Source organism: Helianthus annuus, chromosome 11 (genome assembly GCF_002127325.2).
Source record: "Helianthus annuus cultivar XRQ/B chromosome 11, HanXRQr2.0-SUNRISE, whole genome shotgun sequence".
Classification (NCBI taxonomy): Eukaryota; Viridiplantae; Streptophyta; class Magnoliopsida; order Asterales; family Asteraceae; genus Helianthus; species Helianthus annuus.
This window is the reverse complement of record NC_035443.2, coordinates 97326914-97350751: the sequence shown is the minus strand read 5'-3', so window position 1 is coordinate 97350751 and position 23838 is coordinate 97326914. Positions and strand designations below refer to the sequence as shown.

The 23838-nt window shown below is 39.3% G+C and overlaps 1 protein-coding gene and 1 long non-coding RNA gene across 6 annotated transcripts; both read right to left on the bottom strand.

Moving 5' to 3' along the window:
- Nucleotides 1-15552: 15552 nt before the first annotated feature.
- Nucleotides 15553-17254, bottom strand: LOC110889579. The gene has a single exon (XM_022137134.2). It carries the CDS (start codon nucleotides 16594-16596, stop codon nucleotides 15646-15648), a length of 951 nt encoding a protein of 316 aa, XP_021992826.1. The 5' UTR covers nucleotides 16597-17254; the 3' UTR covers nucleotides 15553-15645.
- A 3090-nt stretch (nucleotides 17255-20344) lies between these two features.
- On the bottom strand, nucleotides 20345-23142 carry LOC110889580. 5 transcript variants are annotated; one of them, XR_004870962.1, is made up of 5 exons: nucleotides 22988-23138; nucleotides 21974-22170; nucleotides 21445-21711; nucleotides 20599-20911; nucleotides 20345-20386 (listed from the first exon to the last, which is right to left on the bottom strand). It is a non-coding gene; the product is annotated as an uncharacterized LOC110889580 (long non-coding RNA). The 5 variants fall into 5 exon arrangements; XR_004870961.1 differs by lacking the exon at nucleotides 20345-20386 and having other exon boundaries at nucleotides 20550-20911; nucleotides 22988-23137; XR_004870963.1 differs by lacking the exon at nucleotides 20345-20386 and having other exon boundaries at nucleotides 20550-20883; nucleotides 22988-23137.
- Nucleotides 23143-23838: the final 696 nt, after the last annotated feature.

Genomic DNA, 23838 nt, shown 5'->3' with positions numbered 1-23838 from the left:
CAAGTTGCATTGGCGTGAGGTCGATTGGGAAACGATGGTTATCGAGGTTCAATTGACAACCACGAAGAATAGAATCGAGTACGAGTGGTTTACCAGTAGCAACTTCGACAGAAAAGGGCTTCCTCAGTTTAGTTCTAGGTATTGCAAGTAAAGGCTCAAAGGATAACGAAACAAAACTCCTATCAGCACCAGAATCAAAAAGAACAGATGCAAGTTGATTGTTAACAAGGAACGTACCGTTAACAACCTCATTGTCCGCCCTCGCCTCGTTCGCGTTCAGATTGAATGCTCGTCCACGAGCGGGATTCACATTCGTGATCGCGTTACCATTCGGATTCGCATTTACCAATCTCGGGTAGTTGTTGCGGAAATGACCCATTTCTCCGCAATTAAAACACGAACCTGGTGGGAATCTAGCAGCATTCCCTTGAGCTTGTGCTGGAACCTGAGCAGCCTGATTTTGACCAAAACGACAAATGTTGGCCAAATGCCCAAGTCTACCACACGTAGCACACTGTTTACAGGCCTGTTGGGCAACATGGTGACCATTACATCGAGCACAGTGAGGTGCGGTACCAGCATACGCTTTCTTTGCAGGAGGTTGAGTCGGTGGGTTCTGAGGGTTCTGATTGGTGACAGCAAAATTTTGAGCACCCTTTCGCTTCCTCGACTTCTTCGACGACTCACCTTTCTTACCCTTACCCTTTTCCTTGTCAGAATCGGTTGACTTCTTTTTATCACCCTTGCGGGTGAGTTTACCCTTCCTGACTTGAGACTCAATCAGGGTAGCAGACAACTCGATCGCGTGACGGACGGTAGTAGGATTAACACCGGTCACAATATCCTGTATGGAATCGGGTAAACCATTGATATACCTCTCAATTGCCTTATCCAACGGGGTAACCATCGTGGGACACAACAAACTGAGCTCCTCAAATCGATCCGTATAAGCACGGTGTTCTCCCCCGTCTTGTTTCAAATCGTCAAATTCTCGTTCCAAAACTCGAATCTCGTGATGGGGACAGAACTCTCTCATCATGAGAGCTCGGAGCTCTTCCCAAGTTTGTGCTAGTGCCACTTCGGCACCCCTATCACGCATCACTCTGTTTCACCATGTAAGAGATCGCTTCTCGAACACACTAGATGCAAACTCAACTTTGCGCGCATTCAGACACTGCACATGTCTGAATGTGCTCTCGATACTCTCAAACCACTGCAGGAGCGCGGTTGCTCCTTGCGACCCAGAAAACTTAAGCGGCTTCGCAGAATTGAAATTCTTGAAATTACACGGTGCATTATTGTTGTTGTATAACTCGTGGATTTGGGTCACAATGCCTGGAAGCACAGCAGTCATTTGCTGAGAGACAAGGGTTGCGACTTCCTCAGCAGTAAAAGTTTGAGCATCACGTCGAGGAGGCATTGTCTAACAAGGAAACATGCGAAACGAGTGAGGTCGACAATTGGAGAAACAAAAGAGGTATTGAAAACATCAATAAAACACAAGGAAGGCGACCATTTGTTCGTTACCTCGAACAAACAAACGACACGCGGTGACTAATCAAAGTAAATGGATCAGTATAATGTATCGCGAAGACATGCTCGCCTATAAGTGAATACTCACCCCAAGAGTTCCCAGGTAAGAGTGACTGGTCCGATAATGCGGATTTGTACGAACACTCTAGCCTTAGACAGAAAACTCAGGGTACAGGCATTCACTCTTCCAGTTTGCACGTGTTCACATTATTTAGACCCAAACTTTGACGGGATTTTAAAAACTCAAAAGGCACAAAGCCAAAGAGGAATCAAACCAGAAGGGTTCAAAACCATATAATAGAGGGTTCAAAACCTTATAACAGAAGGTTCAAAACCTAGTAATCAATCATCCAAGAATAGATGATTAATTTTTTAATCGGATTCGTTATTGTGTTCTCGTTGTGGTTATCACCTAAGGATAGGTGACGGTATTGTTTTAAAATCTAAACACAAGTAAACTTGCGTTGGGGTCCTAGAAAGTTATAGTCTAGGTCAAAGCATTACTAATAACCTAATTCCCTATAACCATTGGCTCTGATACCAACTCTTCTGTCACACCCCGACCATGGTAAAACAACAAACCGTGGCGGAAACATCGGGGAGTGTTACAACAGAATTATTGTTCCACAACCATGGTAGTTAAAAGTTTCGTTTTATTGAAATATTATGCAATGTACATTGTCTTTAAACCAAAACAAACGAACGACACATTGTTTATAACTGTTTTTAAGTCACTAAGGCCTCGTCCAGGTCCTATGTGACACAAGCTTCCTAGCAAGCAACATCAAGCAATATCACCTGAAACATATGTAAAAATAAAGTCAACAAATAAATGCTGGCGAGTACATAGGTTTTATGGGAGTATCGGGTTCATGGCTCGTTTATATGTTGTAGTACCTCGTTAGACTACAAGAGTCAAAATACAAACCTCGTTTTGAAAAGTGTATTGCAACATAATTAACCAACTCAAATCAAGATGGTTATAGTATAGAAAATCTCGTAGCCATGACTCTTAACCCAATAACGTTTGTTTTAGTATAATAACTTGTAAACATCTCGTAAAAGCTCGTTAATAAAACTCGTATGGTTTATATCGTTTCAAAAACCTCGTTGTGTGACATCGTTTCAAAATCGTTTCCCCAGTGAACTAAATAATGACACGCAATGTAATATGATAGAAGCACTTATATATAAGATGTACCAGCGGCATATCTACCATGATTCTATCATACTACACCCGTCCCATTATCTAATCACTACCCAAAACCAATCGTTTATCTCGTTGAAGTCGTCTCAAATCGTTTAACTCGTCTCAAAATCGTATTCGTTTTAATAGTGAAACTACTTTTGGTCGTCTCGCTAATAACATTCAAACCTTCGTGACTCGTCTATCTCGTTTCTCGTATTAACAAACCACCAAAGGGTAAGTTAACAATCACAGATTCGGTCGTTACCTACATAACCCCCACACATAACCATGGGTGTAGTCTGATAACGGGATTTGTCAGATCCTATGGTACCATAACCTTATACTGGTCGGCTCGCCCAAAGCTAATGAATGTCATTCGTTATGTAACTACAACCAACAAGTCTTGTCACTTTATTGAAATCGTTATTAGTTTAGTATAAACCACCTTATTCGTTTTTGAAATCATCGTTTAAACCGTGAAATCGTTTTGTACATATGATTCACCCCAAAACAATTGAAAACACTAAAATAGGGGAACTATGTACTCACATTGAAGTGCAAAGTATCCTCAATCTAAAGAACTCAACAAGCTCAATCAAACCAAGGAAACTCAAGCAGCACCTAATAATCGAATCACTAGTCAAACAATAGACGCCTAAATCGGAAGATCGGAAAGAATGAGGTCTGGTAAACCAAATGAGTGTAGGAACTCATGTGATATGGTTTAACAAAGCCTACATTCTAAATCGGAACCTAACCTAAGTGCTTTCGACCCATTGCGACCCATTTAGGTAGCTTATGCAACTTTAACGCGTCGTGCGCGCAAACGCGTGTTCGAGACGTCTAACTAGTCCTATGACAAGTATTATATGCCTAAACATGTTTTAATAGGTTGCATAATCAGTTTAGGTGACAAAAGTTAGGTTACATATGCTTAAAGTCCAATTATGCATGAAAAGGGCATTTTGGTAATTTACCTAAGGCATATAGTCTACCTATCATACAACTACTTAAACTCGGTGACCATAAGGTATAACCTCGGAAGGTTATTCCCTATGAAACTATGGTCACTAACCATGCTTGGTCGGATCCTAATGATCGACCAAACGGGTCGAGTTCGAAAGTCTAAGCGGTGGTTTAGACCACTTGACTTACGACTCTAAACAAGCACTAAACTAAAAGTGACGAGCTAAGCATGTTAAAACATGCTTAACTAAGTTTGAAAACAGGTTTTGATATCAAAACATAATGTTTTGATATCAAGAGTAGTTTGGTTGCAAAATTACGCTTAAATGCGCATTTTGACCGAAACTACGACTCGTCACTACGCCTAGTCAACGTGGTAATCAGTAGGTATAGTCACTAAGGACTATAACCATCGTGGTTACGCTCACGTTGCGAAGTTCAAACGAACTTCTCGTTGACCAACTCGTGGTCAAAGCTGAAAGTCAAACAATGTTTGACTTTCAAGCTAGGAAAGCAACAAAAGAATGAAAGAGGACTTACAAAGGGTCCAAATAGATTTGATTCCAAGTTTTCTCAGGTAGGAAGTGAAATATCACAACCACTTAGAGAAATCTCAGATCAAATGTGCAGAAAATGGAATGGGGACATGGCCTTATATAGTTTTTCACAAACCGTTAGGATCATTTCTTGGCAAAGAGGGAATGATCTAGGCCATACAATTGTCAAAGAATGATTGGGGGACTTGTTCTCCACACAAACCAGCCCATAGCATGAAAAACCAGGGATTAAAACCATTGGAACAAGTGGAATGGACCAGATTCAATGTTTCTGCATTTCTGCTGATCTGGGGACTGCTTACGGACCGTAAGCACATGCCCATACGGTCCGTAAGGGACCTGCAGACCAGCACTTTCATAAAATGACAATTTAGCCCCTGAACTTGCAAAACTTGCATTTCGGCTCATTTTTTACATGTTTAAGCCCCATTAACCTCATTTCAAGGCTCTAAAATGAAGTTAAAGTATAGAGAACTTAAAATGTGCTCAAAAACATCTCGGATGTCGGCTCATTTGGTCGTACGATCGCGTTGTTTGGTTAATTACGACGGAAGTCATAACATACACAAAAACGATCCAAATCAAGCGACGAATGGAATTTTATCATGCCAATCACTAAAATAAAATATTTTAATGATTACATAAATTTTTGGGTGTCTGGATATATTCAGAACGTAAGATATGCGCGAAAATGCAAACTTGTGCACTTTTTGACGCTTTTAGTCCCTGAATGACCAATAAGTTTATTTTTGCGCACCAAACACCTCAAAGCCTATTTCTAAGCTATGTAAAGGATATTTAGGGCATATTTAACTTATGATCAAGTTCCGGAATGTTCGTTACCTTATGAATCGGTATAGTTTCGCAGTTTAACACAAATAGTCCCTGCGATCGAACAAACTTGTTTTCGATACACCAAACCATCCAAAACTTGTTTCTAAGTTATTTGAAGGTTATTTAAGGTGTGTCAAGCCTATTTCACTATTCCGGAGTGTTTGTCGCGTTTAACTGATTGCGTTTACGCACCAGTTTGCGTATAACTTTCTAGAAAGCGATTTAGAGCTTGAAATCGGATCGAATCAAATCGTAAAATCACCAAACACATAAAACACATATAGTAACACCAAAACACATTGTTTTATTAATAATTGACTTTGTTTTGCATTGTTCATCGATTAAAGAGCACAGTTGTCACATATTAACTTCAAATTCTTGTAATTGATTCTTAGAAATGAAATGAAATCTACTATTTAAATACTTGTCACAACTATTAGTGTTATGATATCTCGAGCAATCTACTTCATCTCACTCCGATGTTTTCACCATTGGTTAGGGTGTGACAATTATCCATGACGAAACATAGATGTTTCGCCACCTGCAATTCCGACGAAAGCAAGGTGTTTCGCCACACACATCTTCACGGCGAAACATAGTGTTTCGCCACACATATCTTCATGGCGAAACATAGTGTTTCGCCACACCTATCTTCACGACGAAACATAGTGTTTCGCCACACATGGTGTTTCGTCTCTATGATTCTTGAAATGTGAACTGAAAATAAATGATGCAAAGGATTATCTGTATTAGATGATGAAAAAGTGAATCTTTGTTAATGAAACAGTGGTTTTGACATGATAATAACTCTCTTCGAAATAATGAAGAATGTTGATATTTGAATCTGCTAATCGAGAGGTGACACAGATGATGATGTTGAATCTGTTAAATGAGTTAAGTAATGACAAAGATGCTTGAATATGAATGTTATATGAATTGGAAATAGGAGCTGCCATTAGAGGTGATAGATTCTGGGTATTCTTGAATGTACAAATATACTAGCATAGGGTACAACCTACCTTTATATTGCATGTTTTGAAATCTGTGAATTTAATGGAATTTATCCTATTTGGTTGATTTAAGGAGATTGTGATGATTGGGCTTAGTAAGTAGTTGGGCCGTGTGAGCGAGTGGGCTGCACAAAGGGCCGCGGGTCATCTGTGCTGGGCCGCATGCGTATTCGGACTGATGCTGGGCCACACAGATTGATACAAAGCTGATTTGGGCTTCGGGTTAATGGATCACACACTTTGGTTGGGCTGTGTGCTGATTTGGGCCGCCTACTGTTACGACGAATGTATGGATGGATGTGTGACATAAACACTTGATTTTGTGTGAATTAGTGGACTGTGTTGTGATATGATTGGCTATTGTGACTTGCATAATAATAAGTGAAATACATGTGCGCTACTTGTGAAATGTGAGTAAGAAACTATGTGGCTTGGGTTTATGTGAACTGATTGGCTTTGATAATCATGCTAGGACTTGATTAATCAACTTGAATACGTGAATAAACATACCGAGCAATCTAAGGTGAGTTCATTTCTCTTAAGCATGCGTCCCGGTGGTTGGGACAGTCATTGGGTATCCCGGAGAAGGATCGGTTTTTGGGTAAAATCTGGTATGTTGGATAATACACTCGTCCTATCACCTTTAAGTCCCATCTTTTTGTTACCGGAGAGGTAGCGTGGTATTAGTTGGTAGCGCTACTTAGGTTTGGCACCCTCACCCCATACCAGAGAGGACGGGTGTGAACTAATGACCCAGTCATGCCCAGTGCTTTGATAGGAGCACTGGGGAACGGGCAAAACATAAATCAGGAGCCGTCTTGTATCCGAGGTATTATCAATATTGTAATCAATGAACGGAACTAAACAGTTGGTAACTAACGTTTTTGTAAAACTATGAACTCGCCAGCGTTGTCTGATACATGTGTGTGCATGCTCGCAGGTTATTGATAGGCGTAGATGTGGAAGTTGCTGTCTGGGATGCTGGAGTGGACATGGGTCGAGAATCATGGAATGGCGAGACAAGTCTAATGGCTTACATACATATGGTTTATGAAACACATCACAAATGATTTATGCTTCCGCTGTACCTGTTGTATTACATTTAATGTTTTGTAACAATTCATGTTAATGAATGAAAGTTTTACTTAATATCTTAATCTCAGTTCAATGTGATTGGTGGCTAGTTCCTGGTACGTCACACGCCTGACGGGGGTTTCCGCATGTGGTATTTTGTGGGTGTGACAGTTTGGTATCAGAGCCACTGGTTATAGTGAACTTGGTTTTAAAACGTTTTTATAAAACCAGACTATAACCGAACAAGTTCTGAATACGACCATGACACTCAGCTCCAGACTGCAAGGTTCGTCTCTCGTTTACTCATTGTACTGCATAACTAGTGAACACTTACATATGATATTACATATGATTGCACGTTTAGCACAACAGTATGAATTCATTACTTGCATGTGTTATGTGATTGGTAGTGTGGTGTTTCCTTAGACATTCTTGACTCGCGTTTTGTGATGTTCTTTGCTTCCTACTCGAGTTTGACGAACCATTTGACATGAGTTAGGAGGAGCTGAGATGAGCATGCAAATCACAATATTATTGTGGGTGCAGACATAATAATAATGTGGGGTGCATGTGAGTCCCAGTGAGACTTAACGAGTGAAAAAGGGGTTCTGTTCCATTATTTTATCGATGTGAAACACAACAGTCTATAAGAGTCATAGCAGTGACTGTCTCTTACTCGAACGTGATCTTTTCACTCCTCTCTGAATCTCGATGCTATCGAGTATTACCTGAACATCCATCTGAACGCCTAGCGAACTGTGTAGAGTATTAGGTGTTTGTACGAACATCCCTGAGTTGGATGTTGCAGCATCAATGATTGGTCAATACCTTTTCACTCCTTTTCATTGGTTAGAACTCTGTGTATTGACGCCTTAGATCCCGAAGTGCGATCACTTCTGCAACACTCTCGCAACATACCATGCATTACTCAATTAACTTACAAGATCGATGGACAAGAGGATGAGCGTAGTGCATTACCGACCTCAATATTAGAACGACCCTGATTACCGGCAACGGACACCAGCACACTGACTTCAATCGAACCCTTAACCCTAGTCAGTGACTTATGGGAGTCAACTCTTACGAACCAAACGGGACATACACAATGATAATTGACTATACAAAGGAATGTATAACTGTCAGCGCAATGAGCAGTGCCTTAGGACGCGGCACGGAATGTGTTATGATGGACCCTGATGGGGAGAGATCATAGGGCTCCGTTTCGAGCAACAACAGTAGAGGCAACAGTCATGGCAACATCAAGGTACTCGTAATCGTAGCCTATAGTATGGAAATGAAGGAGCCTACGGCATGGTTCGGCCGTTGTTGAATCAAGACGACAAAAACCAAGGGAACGACGGCAGTACTGGAAATCCTCGTAACGATAACAACACTGGAAATGATGCTCGTGGAGGGGCATTTAGGATTGGCGTAGGCAACGCCAGGAATACAACAGCATGGTGGCCTGCACGTTCTTGATAACGAATCGCTTCGTCTTTGTTCTGTTTAACCCTGATGCTTCTTGAAACCGAACCTGTTATGGAATCGAGTAGTGGTAAGTTAATTGAAACTTCATATGTTCGTAGGGATGCAAACTCGACCTTGTGAGACAAGTGTTCGACGTCGACCTTCCTTCTGCTATCCTTGATAGTTTCGATGCAGCAGTTGTGTAGGTTGGTTATCTAGATATCGCGTAGATATACCCTGTGGGAAGAAAAATTTTGCGTCGCTTTATACTTTGAAGTGTCAGAATGGTGTAAAGGTTAGCATCACATCAGCGATGAAAGCCCAGAAAGCGTCCACGGAAGGATTACCCCGCTATGTTAGCACTCATTACTGATGTTAAGGCTAAGGAAAAGAGGATCGAGGATCCACCAATTGTTCGTGATTCCTCCCTATGTGCTATCAGAAGAACATCCAGGATTACTTCCACAACTATTAGGCAAAATCTCAGTTTGATCTCACGCCAGGAGCAGCCCTGATTACTCGTACTCCTTACCGTCTTGCACCAAGAGGGTTGCAAGAACTGTCTAATCCACTACAGGGACTGTTGGACAGGAGTTTTATCGGACTTAGCTTTTTTGCTTTGGGGAGCCCAAGTTATATCCGTGAAGGTAAGCCTTTTCGTATATGTACTGATTATCGAGAGCTTAACAAGGTGACAGTCAAGAACCGCTTGCCTCGACCATGTATTGACAACCTGTCGACTAGTTGCGAGGGACAAGCTTTACTTCGAGGATTGATTAACGAACGAACTATTATCAGATGGAAGTCTAAGGGGGAGAATGTTCCTGAAACGGTATATCGAATGCAATATGGCCATTGCGACTTTGTACACCATGACCATTAAGTTAATCAACACACCAACAGTTTTATGAACCACATGAATCGACTGTGTTTATTGATGACGTTTTGAATCATTACCAGGAGGAAGGAACCACGTGGCGGCATATGTATTTTATTTTAGAGCTCCGGAGGGAGGAGCCATTCCGCGCGAAGTCTTGTTAAAAAGTAACCTCTGGATTCGAGAGGTACAATTTTTGGTCATATAAACAACGAAGTAGGAATACACGTGGATCTCGCTAAGATCCATTTTGTTAGAAACTGATCGACACCAAAGATCCCTTTGAGGATACAGCAATTTCTTGGTCTCACTAGATACTATCGCAGATTCACCACAGGATTTACGAAGATCGCGTAGCTTTAATCTCTTTAACACAGCAGGGTGCTGTGTTCGTGGAAGACAAAACAGGAGGACATCTTTTCAGCTCTCGAATCCCAATTCTGCAAAGCACTGAACATCGCCTTTACCCGAGGGTGCGGGTGATCTAGTGGTTATCATGAAGATTCGAATCAGAGTCCCAGTTACACGCCGATACAACACGAGAAAGTGATGGCTTACGTAGTTGAATTACAAGACGAATTGCACGAATCACAACCTGCGATGGAAACCATGGTCTTTGGATTTAAGTTGGAGGCATTACTTGGATGGTACCAGATGCGCTACTTAGACCGATCACAAGGGCCTCCGTGTACCGTTGTTTTGAAGGAGCTAAAACATGTAATGACATCGCTGGATGGAACCTTTGTAATGATTTCAACTGTGAAACCTAGAGGTGTATGAACCTCACGACACACCATCGAATTTAACCTACGTGATCAGATTTTCCCTGCTCAAACCGAAGCATTACAGGAAGAGAAATTTCAAGTTGGGTCCATGCGGGGCATGGAAGAGCAACTTTTGGGCACGTTGAATGATATTCGCTACTTCATGGGACGAATGTGGACCTCACTATACAGCAATCCTAAGGAACTTGTGTTGAGTGAAGCACACCAGCCTTGATATTCTAGTCGCTTGGATTCCGATAGGAGGTATTAGGATCTACAAGCCTGGTACTGGTAACTGGGCATGAAGGCCCACGTAGCCGAATATATGAACGATGTATGACTTGTGCGAAAGTCAAGGTGGAATATCAGAAACCTACTGCTTTGTGCTAACGACCAGAAACACCCATATGGAAGTGAGAACAGACTGCCATGGATCTTGTCACTAGTCTACTTAAAACCCGAAACGGAGACAATACCACCTGGGCGATCGTTGATTGTCTCACGTAACCAGCACACTTTCTTGCAATCAAGGAAACTGATGAGTTTTTACAGCTTGTGAATGTTCCTCTGAGAGAGGTGACTTTTAGGCACGAGGTGCCAACTCCTGTTACCTCTAGTGTAAATCTATACCTGATTTATGACAGGCACTACACGACACTCTTGGCTCACGTCTAGGCATGAGCATTACTTGTCACCATAGGACAGATGGTCAGAGTAAACGAACCATCTAGACACTTGAAGACATGCTGCGAGCATGTGTGTGATTGACTTAGTAAAATTGGAAGGACACCTACCTCTGGTTGAATTTACTACAACAACTACCATTCTAGTACTCAGACAGCTCTGTTTGAGGCATTGCATGGACAGTAACGCTAGTCTCCTTGTTGGATTAAGGTGGGTGACAACCTAATCACAGGTCTTGAACTTATACTTGAAACTCTTGGGAAGATTACTTAGATCGGAAATCGTTGGCGGCAACGCGTGACCGTCAGGAAAGCTGATGAGCTTAGGAAACACTGGGAGTTCGCTGTAGGCGAACGTATCATAATCGAAAGTCTCACCCTGGGAGGGTGCGGTACGCTATGGAAAACGTGGTAAGCTTAGCTTAGGATAGGTTGGGACATACGGAATACTGGAAAGCATCAGGGGCATGGCCTACAAACTCAAGTTATCTGACAAACTGGGTACTGTTCACAATGTTTCCACATCTCAACCCTAGGGAAATGTTTGTCTGATGGAACACTTGTTATACCGTCACATGAACTGAAAGTCGACGACAGGTTGCGGTTTGTCGAGGAAACCATCGAAATCATTGATCGAAAAGTTGGGGTTCGTTGGCATAGTCGAATCCTAATCATGAGAGTTAGTTGAGTTCACGCGGGAACTCGAATATCAGATTTAAGCTCAAGTATCCTTACATGATTCAGCACTACTTGATAAATCCTGATGCAACTAGGTAAATTTCGGGACGAAATTTCCTTCAAGTTGGGGATGATGTGGCACCCACGGAAAATATACAGTCATCTTGATCTAACGCCGTGTTATTTTGGATTGCTTATCAAATTTCGGGACGAAATTTCTTTCAAGTTGGGGATGATGTGACAACCCGAACTTTCAAGGTTAGTACCGTTTGATCTTGTGATTCTAACTTCTCGTAATTCTCTCCTTCCACGCTCTTGTTATATTAAACTTTTCATTTAACTTCTTATTATGATAAACTTGTCGAATGTGAATTTACTTGATTATAACTTGGTGTGGTTGGATCCATTTAAGTGTTGGGTTTACGTTTAGGAGCCGCACATGATACTGGGCCACCGTATATGCATTGGGCCGCGAGTGTGTTGGGCCACGCACACACACACATTTTAGTTTTGTAGACATGGGTCCGACCCGAGTTGTTTGAGCCCACACATACACTTTAATTCACTTAAAACCTTGTGAACCTTTGGCCCAGTTCTCGCAAACTTGAATCCAAACCGGCCCAAACACTGTCCCATGTATATGTATTTAGGATACGTATTATCTCTTGCTTCAAACCCTAGAATCCCCTCTCCCTTATCAACCTCTGAGCGACGGCATTTAGGAGGCCCCGAAGCTTTCCCATCTCGATCATTCGGATCAATGCGGAGTTATGGTTAGTGTCTTGACTTTGTTCAATAGATTAATTCCAATGTGTAGTTTGTGATTGAATGATTATTGTTGCATGAACTGTGGTTGTATGTATATCACGTGTAGCCGTAACTGACGATTAGTGATTCGATGTATTGTGATTAAATGGTTATTGTTGATGATTATTGTTGTATGATTAGTGAATGATCCATGATTGCATATAAATGTATTGTGATTACTGTTAGTGATTCGTTGTTGATGATCGGCAAACTTAGGGTCGCAGGTCATCATAACTGTTCTGAGTTATCCACGAGGAAACATAGATGTTTCACCACCTGCAATTCCGACGAAAGCTAGGTGTTTCACTACACACATCTTCACGACGAAACATAGTGTTTCGCCACACATATCTTCACGGCGAAACATAGTGTTTCGCCACACCTATCTTCACGACGAAACATAATGTTTCGCCACACATGGTGTTTCGTCTCTTTGATGCTTGAAATGTGAACTGAAAATAAATGATGCAAAAGATTATGTGTATTAGATGATGAAAAAGTGAAAATTTGTTAATGAAATAGTGGTTTTGATATGATAATAACTCTGTTCGAAATAATGAAGAATGTTGATATTTGAATATGCTAATCAAGAGGTGACATAGATGATGATGATGTTGAATCTGTTAAATGAGTTAAGTAATGACAAAGATGCTTGAATATGAATGTTATATGAATTGGAAATAGGAGCTGCCATTAGAGGTGATGGATTCTGGGTTTTCTTGAATGTACAAGTATACTAGCATAGGGTACAACCTACCTTTATGTTGCATGTTTTGAAATCTGTGAATTTAATGGAATTTGTCCTATTTGGTTGATTTAAGGAGATTGTGATGATTGGGCTTAGTAAGTAGTTGGGCCGTGTGAGCGAGTGGGCTGCACACAGGGCCGCGAGTCATCTGTGCTGGGCCGTACGCATATTCGGACTGATGCTGGGCCACACAGATTGATACAAAGCTGATTTGGGCTTCGGGTTAATGGATCACACACTTTGGTTGGGCTGTGTGCTGATTTGGGCCGCCTACTGTTACGACGAATGTATGGATGGATGTGTGACATAAACACTTGATTTTGTGTGAATTAGTGGACTGTGTTGTGATATGATTGGCTATTGTGACTTGCATAATAATAAGTGAAATACATGTGCGCTACTTATGTAATGTGAGTAAGAAACTATGTGGGTGGGTTTATGTAAACTGATTGGCTTTGATAATCATGCTATGACTTGATTAATCAACTTGAATACGTTAATAAACATACCGAGCAATCTAAGGTGAGTTCATTTCTCTTGAGCATGCGTCCAGGTGGTTGGGACAGTCATTGGGTATCCCGGAGAGGGATCAGTTTTTGGGTAAAATCTGGTATGTTGGATAATACACTCGTCCTATCACCTTTAAGTCCCATTTTTTTTGTTACCGGAGAGGTAGCGGGCTATTAGTTGGTAGTGCTACTTAGGTTTGGCACCCTCACCCCGTACCGGAGAGGACGGGTGTGAACTAATGACCAAGCCATGCCCAGTGCTTTGATAGGAGCACTGGGGAACGGGCAAAACATAAATCAGGAGCCGTCTTGTATCCGAGGTATTATCAACATTGTAATCAATGAACGGAATAAACACTTGGTAACTAATATTTTTGTAAAACTATGAACTCACCAGTGTTGTCTGATACACGTGTGTGCATGCTCGCAGGTTATTGATAGGTGTAGATGTGAAACTTGCTGTCTGGGATGCCACTTGCTGTCTGGGATGCTGGAGTGGTCATGGGTCGAGAATCATGGAATCGCGAGACAACTAATGACTTATATACATATGGTTTATGAAACACATTACAAATCATTTATGCTTCCGCTGTACATGTTGTATTACATTTAATGTTTTGTAACAATTCATGTTAATGAATGAAAGCTTTATTTAATATCTTAATCTGAGTTCAATGTGATTGGTGGCTAGTTCCTGGTACGTCACACGCCTGGCGAGGGTTTCCGCATGTGGTATTTTGGGGGTGCGACAGACCTAGTTATAATATTATTTTTTATTTATTTTTATAAAGTTTGTGTGCATAATTGATAAACATTATTTTGTTAGATGATAACAGTTTATATATGGTATATCTCTCAATAAGTATTATCACTTGAATTTATAAATTTATTTGAACATAATTTTATTCAAGTAATGGAATAGACGAGGGAATGGAATAGATGAGGTAATGGAATTGATCATTACCATTCCATGTCTTGTTTGGTTACCGTGTGTGAATGAAATGAACAATTACTTTTTGTTGTTTGGTATGCGAAAAAAGACGAAGGAATAAAATTAAATGGCGGTGGTCAGTGATGAGCGATGATGGTGCGTGGTACTAGGTGTTAGTTGTAGCGGCGGCGGTGGTGGGTGGAGACAACAACGGATGGTGACAACGGTGGTGGTGGTGGTGGATGACGGTGGAGGTAGGCGACGGCGGTGGCGATGGTGGTGAAGGGGGTGGTCAGAGGTGGTAGCGGCGGCTACGGTGGTCGGAGGGGTAGCGGTGGCGACGGTGATCGGAGGTCGCAGTGGCAATGTTGGTGGCAATGATCGAAGGTGGGTGGTGGCGATGATCGGAGGTGGCAGTGGCGACGGTGGGTGGTCGTGGTAGGTGGTGGCAGCGGCGGTGGAGGGTGGCGGCGGCGGATGACGGTGGTGGTGGTGGGTGGTAGCAACGGTGGTGGGTTGTGGTGTTGTTAATGAAGGGTGAAGAGGGGATGAAATGGAAAAAAGAAACATGGGAGACGGATGGAATGATTTTGAGGGAATGAAATGCATTTTTGAATAGACGATTTCATTCCATCAACCAAACAAACACTCTTTTTTCATTCTTTCCCCATGATTCATTTCATTTCACCTCTCATTACTGTATATCAAAAGCTACCTTATACCACAAAAGCCGGTACGCGAAACATATCACCAAACAACCAAACGTAGAATCTAACACAAATTTGAATCCAATGATAATGTGGGTTATTGCAAATTACGTGAAAAGTGTTGCAACTTTTTGTCAATTTTTTTATTTACATGATTAAGGTACTTTTTTTTCCCTTCTAGTGTATGTGTATACAGAATGTTCTACGGATCTTTTAGATGAGAAAAACCTAACAACTTCGTTATATTTATTTATTTAATTCAAAAATACAACATGAGTTTAAACAAAAATAAACAACGAAAAAAAAAAAGCCTAGCTTACAGTTACATAATCATTTTCCAAAACCGGTTTCGTTCTAGTCTCCATTGCCACCGGCATCTTATCGTTTCCAACGGCGGCCACCGCCAAAGGAACACCACCTTCCGCCACATACTCCATTTTCTCGACCCTCCGCCGCCGCACACACCGCCGCAGCGCCACCAACACTCCCACCACCACTGCTGCCGCCACCACCAAAAACAACCCTCCCACTAGCCCACCAACCCACCACCCATTCCTCCCTCCATCCCTACCACCACCAACAGCAATGGGCATCTCCGGCGATTTCACCGGCGCTGGCGCCGGAACATTTTCTTCAACAACCACCACAAAATGCCCTTGTTTTAAACTCAAACAAACACTCCCATTTACCACACGTGCGAACTCAACCCCACCAAACAAATCAAAAAACGCACATTTCGCCAAAACCCCATCTGCCAAAACTCCTAAAGATCCAAACCTTATCATAATAGGATTCTCAGACGCCCGGAGATCCAACTCCGGCAGCATTTCCGCCGTCATATGTGACGCATTATACGCTAACAAACCCACCACTGGCGACAAAAACAAATACCCCGGCAACGGATAATAAACCTCCGACCAATTCCCCAAGTTATGGTACACCAAAACCACACGTGCAACGTACGGATTCTCTAAAACACCCGCCGGAATATCAAACTCTTTGTACCCATAATACCCTTTTCTCCTCAACCCACCACTTCTCAACCGGAGGGCGGAGACTGTAATTCCGGTGAATTCTGGTGCCACATTGCCGTCGTAGATGATGCCGGTTTTCGGGCGGTGTTGGGAGAATGTTTTGAATGCGTAATCTTGGAGAACCGAGTCGAGAAATCTTGATGAAACTGTGGTGTTTTTGGATTTAAGAAATGGGGATTTGAAGAGTAATATTGCAAGCAATAATTGGTAGAATGTTAAAGAATTCATGGGTTATGACACTTGAGAAGATTTGAAGAAGTGGAAGTTATTTCAAGATCTGGAAATGAGGGAGCATAACGGGTCGATCTTGAAGAGGGTGTCCAATAAATTAATTTAAGCTTGGTGAAAACTTTAAAAAGGTAATATTCTTTTTTTAACTTAGAGAAATGTGTTAGGATGCACTTTTTTTAACAACCGAGTTGAATACAAAACTAATAATATAGAGAAATGATAGCAATGAGATAGTGGTGGAGTAGTTAGAGGAAGACTTAGTGTTCCTTCTAACTCAGGTTCGACTTTCACTCTTCCTATTATTTTCTGTGTCATCTAGGTGAAGTACGAATACGGGTGGCGCCGGTTCGTCTTGTATGGAAGGCGAGGTTTTACCAATTATTCCACCGTCGTGCCTTCGGGCGGGTGGAGGTTGGGTTTCCGCGCATCTGGGAGAGCCAAGGGCTGGCGGCAGTCGAGTAGTCGACCTTGGCCACAGCGCCTGGTGTCACGGTGGTTGGCAAATCATTCCTTGCCGTTCGAAAAAAAAAAAAAAGAGAGAGAGAAATGTGTCAAACATATAAACGCTTAAAACTTGAGTACAAAGTCTCTGGAAAAATTAAGGGTTATAAGTGTCAAAGCTGAAAATTAAAGAGTAAAAATAAAAAAAAGGAAAAAGTCAAAAACACTGCTCATCCAGGTTGGTTATTGTTATATCTATTTTTCTCTAAGACATGTGTATGCGTACTCGTAACACCTTTTACAAAGAGTCATGCGATAAACGTTAAAAAGTAAAATAACGGGTTATATAAGGTTGATATATTATACATGAAATATTTACATTGTTTGTAGTGATTGTCTATAAAATATGCGTATCATTTTATTTATAGTATACCTTGTATGTGGTATGATATCATCTCTATATAAAGAAAATATTGTGAGAACAAGTAAACCAAGATTATGATTTATTACTGCTATCATAAAGAGTACGAATATTTCTCAATAAGACACTCAGAATGTCATACTCATGCATCTCATTATCAAGTTATGGAAGGTCGTTAGATGTTATACTGGTAATATTATATGACTCGGACATAAAATTACTTCTCAATTGTCACACCCTGACTTTTGCGGAAGCGTGATTATGTGTGACTTGCTTAATATCATTGCATTCAACCATAACAAATAGCTATATGATAAAACCAAAGATGTTCATCCATTGATTAAGTTTTAAAACATTACATGCAACATTGTTTTAAATCCCAAAACATAGACTTCGCGTTCAGAATACAACACCAACAAGTTTTAAGTTCCATAAGGACCCCACAAAAGACATTAATGAAAACTAGGCTTTGGAATATGTATCTTATCCTGGATAGGATACACACTTCAAACCATTCGACACCGGATGACATCTTTTGTACCAAACAACACTTGAAAACTTCAACACCCGCCAGATCCATACTTAGTTTACTAAAATACATGTAGTTTGAAAACATCAACAAAAGTTGAGCGAGTTCATGTGTTTAGTGTGTGAGCTCGAATAAACTTTGTAATCATTATAAGCAAGTATGTATTTGTAAACCCTGGTATGAAAGCAATCAAGGAAACAGATCACTAATGGTTAGCAAGGCCATTAATATGTGTGACGTGATGCAAGAAGGCTCAAACCTAGTAGATTTTGCACTGGGCTTCAGTTTAAAGACATAGTCACCTCTTGGGCCAAACCCCGGTCCACATGGGTGTGGGCTCACTACACCCAAATAGATCTATCACTCATGTCCCTCGGTCCTACTGCGAGGATTAATGGTCTTAAGCGTTGTACCCACCACTCACATGATCTAGCAGTACCTTTCCTTAGCTAACCATACCAAATGTAATCGTATGTAAACAATTTGTAACATGTACTTCACCCCCGAAGTTATAAAAACTAAAAACCGTTAAAGAAAAGGGGGACATGAACTCACGGTTTTGCGTTCTTCAATTCGACTGTAACTCAAAGTTTCCTATGGTGTACACGACTACCTACAACGTACTACGATCTATTAGACGAGCGGGTCGTGCCTTGACTTAGTATTAGTTAGTGTCTTTGAGTTACGTTTCGTTTCGTTGTGCCTTCAATATTATTCCAAGTTATATAATTATTTGTTAAAATAATAAATATTTTAACTTAAATTATATTTATTAAATTTAGAATAATAGTTAAAATAATATATTTTAACTTGTTACTTTTAATGTATTTATACATGTATATCCTTCCCAAGGATGGGTGTATTTGTGTTCGTATTCTTATACTTGTATATTTTTGCCAAGTATTGGTGGCGTATTCCGGTGTGTATTTATACATACGAGAATACGTATTTTTATTGTGTTTATTAAGTATCCTTATACTTAATTTTTGTATTAACTTTTCCGGAATAATATCTTTAATAAAAATACATCAATATATATTTCCGAAATATATATTTTAAGAAATATTATTTAGAAAAAATTATTCAAAATTTTTCCCTTGGCAAAAATATTTATAAATCTCATACAAGTCTAAAAAATAATATAGTTCCAAGTCTAACTTAGAAAATATATATAAATCCATTTTTCTTCCAAAAATAGTATATTTCAAGTTTATTTAAGAAAATACATTTTCTCCCAAAAATAATGTATTTCATGTATGTTTGAGAAAATATATATTTTCTTCCAAAAATAATACATCTTCTAATAATTCCAAGAAATATATATATTTTTACTTGTCAAAAATAATATATTTTCTCCTTGTCAAAAATATGATATATTTTGTAATAATTGTAAAAATCATATTTTTGTTATTTTGTTGTCCAAAATACTTATTACCAAACTATACTTATGAATAAATTTTCCGGAATATTTTGTAAGTTATATTCCTTTGTTTGGTTTTCCTCCAATATTGTGGTTATAATTTATATATTCATTTTCTTGGAATTTTGGTAATATTTTGGATTGTAATTTTTGGTATTTTGATAAGTTATATTATTTCAAGTCCTAAAATAATATAACTAATCTTTATACTTATAAATAAAAATGATATACACTTGGCTGGATTTCAGCCCCCTTTTTTAATTTTCTCCTAACTAGATGTATTCCCCAACTGCCACATAGGAATTTTGTACACGTGTCCTGTCATGTTCATTCTACGCGCTTTTTGTCTTCTCTTCATTCTAATTCTAACTAGGATTGCGATCCGCCGCAATGCGGCGGGGATTCTTTAGTTATAACTAAGTCAATCTAGGACCCGCACGTTATGTTAAACTGTCAAACAGGAAAAAATAGACGATGTAAAAACGTTCACCCACACACGCACGTTGCGTCATTATGTTAACTCGCAAAATTTAGAACGAAACCTAAAAACGTTAAACCAAAGACGCACGTTGCGATGTGTTAAGTCACAAAATTTAGAACCAAACATAAAGCGAAAAATTTGCGGAAAATGAAAACTATAAAGGAACAAAGTTGAAAGTAAAAAACGTTATGAGGATAGATTGCAAAAGATAAAAAGTTTTGGGTTAAAAGTTAAAAAAAAAAACAAATAGTTTTGAGTTAAAAGTAATTTATGAAATACTTTTGGGTGAAAAGTAAAAAAAATCAATTTTTTCTGGAAAACCCCAAAGCCAACGTTACGACAAACATATGCATAACTATTTTTTCTTTGAAAACCCCCCAAAGCACACCCCGCGTTGTGGCAGGGCGTAAAACGGTGTCAAATAGTACTAATGTCACACAACCGTCATCGACCACCAAAACTGACTCGACCTAGGATATGCGTGTTGCGACGAACCTGTCAAACATGGAAAAATAGAGGTAAAAACGTTGAACCACACATGCACGTTGCGTCGTATTAACTCGAAAAATTTAGAGCTAAACGAAAATTTGCGAGAGATGAAAAGTATAAGTGACAAAAGTTGTGAAATTAAATTGCAAATAATGAAAAGTTTTGGGTTAAAGTTAAAAAACAAATTATGTAGGGTTAAAATTGTAAAAGGTAAAAACCTTTGGGTTAATCTATCCTGAATTCTTGTACAAAGCGACTCTTGTTGGTCCTTGGCCGGGATTTTTAACCATGCCCATAGCATCATGCACACATGATTAGCATATGGACAATGGATAAATATGTGACCTGTCGTTTCTGTTGATGATCCGCCAGGTGTCCAAAGTAACCTGCACCCCCTCCTTTTTAGCGCATCCATCGTTGGGATCTTCTCCTCCACAGCTCTCCAAATAAACAAGTTTGCTTTTGGCGTTGCGATTCCGTTCCATTCCAAACAGTTAGGCTCGCTATTTAAATTCACAATTCCGCCCAATTCTGGTTATTTAGTTCAAAATGCTACAACTTAATTAATTAAAAAAATATTGTTTCGTAAGCAAAATCAAGAAAATGACACTCACAATATTATAAACAGTTTGTTTATCAGTTAATCAGTTAAGTAATCTTGTCATTTCTTTCAAATTTGTTCATAATCCAAAGGGTAAGGGTGTCATTATATACATCTACAACAGCGGACACCATATGACACCTGACAAATCATACGACTCATATGATGTAACCCTTTCAATTGGGTCGTATAGCAATCTTAGCCCTCTCAAACCTTGGGGCCGTATAAGGGTTGGTGTCTGGGTGACTTCAGAGTTTAGGAAGATTGAATATGAGCTAATACTATTCTTACAGGCTACAAATATAGCAGTGAAGTGAAAAACATACAAAAAATAAGGCAAGTGGAGAATTTTAATTTAAAAAGCCAAACTCATAATAACATCAGCAAACTCATTATATTTCTTGTAAAGACACTTATTTTAACTATTGGGATTATCATATATTGTTCATGAAAGACAACTTACTTGAAACAAAAACAGTCTTCATCAAGTGTCTATCATAAAACGAACCTCAAGTCCTCAATACGTTGACTACCTCCATCCTCCCCACGAATCTTACACTTGAATTTCCTTAAACTGATTGTTGTTGGAATAAGCATTCCAGTTCTCAATATACATCCAAATGGGTATAACCTAAAAGGCCATTCCAGTTCTCAATGGCAAGTCCACACTGATCTCATCATCCAAGTCATCCAAATGGTAGAACCCCCTTGTCTGGTGCTAAGCCCTTCTCTGTAAATAATTTTAAAGTTCTCAATACCTCCAAATGGGTATAAACTAAAAAAAACTTTACATAGTTTTTCATTGGCGAATAAAGAAAACATTACGGAAACATGGAAAGGTCAAAAGTGCAGTAGTCTAGGTCCACTCTCAAATGGCCATGTAGACAGTTACATGCGACAATTTTTCACGTATCTTTCTTTTAGAGGCAGTTAAGTGTGCATCTACAAAATTATCGAGAAAAAACTTCAAAAGGAATCAGCAAAACATATACCTATATGGAGCAGCACCATAGTAACCACCATATTGCCTCCAAACTACCAAACATTCCAAAACGACGCCCACAAGTTACTTGTTGCTGCTTTTGGTAGCTGTCCTGTTGTGTAACTGAATATGCAGCTAAACAATATTATTTTTGAGCATCCCAACTGAATTAAAATGGATTCCATATATCAAAATTCAAAAGTACACCTGCCATAATGATAACAACCAGCCCGCAATTTAACTTATTATATATAATGTAATGAACCATGAAGTTGACCTAAAATAGTCAAATTACATAATTCTTTTACAAAAACAGCAACAGTTATACTCTACGCCTACCATTAACATACTAAAAGAATACAAAAAAGAATCCTTTAAATCTATCTTCACTACAAATAATATAAAAATAATCCCATTAACCCTTTCGTAAAAAGAAGCCAAAGGTTTTGAGCTTGAACATGAGCGTACAAAATTAAACCCATATATAATTATTAACATTGAGTCTGGATGAAGAGATATTAAAGGGGGTTTATGTGGAAGTGGAACTCACATTCGTTAAATGTGTATAACTGTCAAGGCCAGACTATTGGATTCAAATTGTTTAACTTAGTGGATAGGAGTGGGTCTGGTAAATTGATGATGATTTTCAAAGAGGCTTGTTGTAGAGGTTTTTACATATTCAAATAGCTTCAACTAAAATCACTAAGATCTCAAATGGGTTTGATGAATAAGAGTGTGCTCTTTTGCAACTCGTTCGTTCTCTTGCAGTCGCACCGCAGCCCTCTTGCAGCCGATTCGAAACAAGACAAACCAATAAATATGATTCCACTCACATATTCAATCCTCTTGTCGAAGAATTTTTTATTCTTCACTGAACCGCAATTGAATCTTATGGCATAATCCGAGTGTTTTGTTTAGAAAAGAGAGCTATAGGGTTTTAAGTTTTTTTGAAAATGGGATCGAAAATTATATTGGGGTTTCTTGAAAGTAAAAACCAATTAATAGAAGCAATAAAAGTACAAACCTGAGACAGATTTGAATATCAAATGGCGTTGATGGTTGAAGATCGAGATTGATACAATTAGTAGAATATGGTGGGAAGGGTTTTCTTCGTATCGGGCGGCTGGAGGTAAGAGAAGAGTTGGGAGGATTGTCTAAACTAAAAACCTAATTATTCCATTCCATTCCATACATATAACTTTGTAACTTTTTTTTTATGCATTATCACTTGTACATTATGCTTTGGGTGTTTTTCAAAAAAAAAAATCAAAAATAATTCATGCCATATACCTCCTAACTGTTTGGAGTATTTGGATAAATAGAAATAAAAAGGTTTTTAATGATGAAATATCTGAACTGAGCAAACTAATAGAAGAGATCAAAGAGGAGTCGTTTGACTGGATAAACAAGAGATCAAGATTCTAAGGCATAACATGGAACGAATGGAGCGAGTTCTCGATCCCGGAATGATGAAATATGTATAGTCTGTTTGTTTGTTTTTTCTTGATGTATATGTTCTCTTGATTTCCTGGGATGTACTTATGGCTCTATAGCACCTTGCTATGTGCCGGGTTTTGTGGTGAATAAAGGTTCCGTTGTTGTCGTTCAAAAAAAAAACTAAATAACCAACTGTATAATCTAATAAGTTATAATCATGATAAGATTTTGAAAATACCAAGATTCATACTTTCAATCTTAATTTAGTTGTGTACACCCGTTATTTAGTGTTATTATTTCAACATTTATTTTACATAATATATTAGTTCAGCACGTGTATCACACGGGTAACTAACCTAGTACACATAATATACAGATAATCACATACATGATAACTTCTAAATATATATTTACTAAATACATATTTAGTCACTTTTA